The following is a 1,199-nucleotide window of genomic DNA, read 5'->3' as shown; positions in this document are numbered from 1 at the left end:
TGAATCTAGGGAAACATCTAGATAATCAACTATACTGGCCGTTGCTAGTACCGCCTGACTGGCCTTCGTGCCGGTGGCACGTAAAAGCACCCACTACACTCTCGTAGTGGTTGGCGTTAGGAAGGGCATCCAGCTGTAGAAACTCTGCCAGATCAGATTGGAGCCTGGTGTTGCCATCTGGTTTCACCAGTCCTCAGTCAAATCGTCCAACCCATGCTAGCATGGAAAGCGGACGTTAAATGATGACGATGATGATGATGACAGGGATTAGTAGTTACTGTGATTTTAAGTCCTAATTGTTTAAATGTTGAAATTAGTTCCTTCCTAAATCTCTGAAGGGTGTAACCACCACACCCATGGGAAATACCCAAACCGTCGTCATGGTATAAGCCAATATCATGAGCTCGGTATCACTATCTCAATGTGTTTAATATAAGTAAACCCATAACTTCACAGACGTCAGCACTATCATATAACTCCATAGAAACATCAAATACTTTGTCACTAAGTGACGTTTTCTCTCATGCTAATCCTTTACTGCACAATAGTGTTTTCCGCGTATGCCTGCTAAAATCTAGGTCTATAGGGTCAATTTCAACAAATGAATTAACAAATTCAACAACTTTATCAAGCAGTGAACTAAATTTAAAGGGATAAAAGTCAAATGAAATATCAAACTGGGTAAATTTAGCCTTATTCTTCTTCTTGATATTCTTAAACCAAAATCTATTACAGTAAAACTGTTATTCCACTGCTAAAGCCTTGTAAATTCCCTAATTCTAATATTAATATTTCTAAGTATTTTTTTTAGCTACTAACCCAATTTCAGGTCTCGCTGGGTTTAGCAATCTATAGGTGGGGGGTTAGCATGAAAATTTCTTTAGTTTCAAGCCTTGTAATTTCCCTGACTCATATATATATATATATATATATGCCAGTGCCCCTGGACTGGCTTGTGCGGGTGGCACATAAAAGACACCATTTCGAGCGTGGCCGTTGCCAGTATCGCCTGACTGGCCTTCGTGCAGATGACACGTAAAAGCACCTACTACACTCTCTGAGTGGTTGGCGTTAGGAAGGGCATCCAGCTGTAGAAACTCTGCCAAATTTAGATTGGAGCCTGGTGTTGCCATCCGGTTTCACCAATCCTCAGTCAAGTCGTCCAACCCATGCTAGCATGGAAAGCGGACGTTAAACGA

The 1,199-nt window shown here is 41.2% G+C and overlaps 1 protein-coding gene across 1 annotated transcript in view; it reads right to left on the bottom strand.

The window, feature by feature from the left end:
• Nucleotides 1–1,199, bottom strand: part of LOC106884177 (uncharacterized) — a 26,417-nt gene that overhangs the window by 14,499 nt on the left and 10,719 nt on the right. The window contains exon 2 of the mRNA XM_052978092.1: nucleotides 539–639. Within this exon, the coding sequence (XP_052834052.1) occupies nucleotides 539–639 (101 nt within the window). The remainder of the gene's footprint in view (nucleotides 1–538; nucleotides 640–1,199) is intronic.

This window comes from Octopus bimaculoides, chromosome 30 (genome assembly GCF_001194135.2).
Source record: "Octopus bimaculoides isolate UCB-OBI-ISO-001 chromosome 30, ASM119413v2, whole genome shotgun sequence".
Lineage (NCBI taxonomy): Eukaryota > Metazoa > Mollusca > Cephalopoda > Octopoda > Octopodidae > Octopus > Octopus bimaculoides.
The sequence above is the reverse complement of the archived record's forward strand: the minus strand, read 5'-3'. Positions and strand labels throughout refer to the sequence as shown.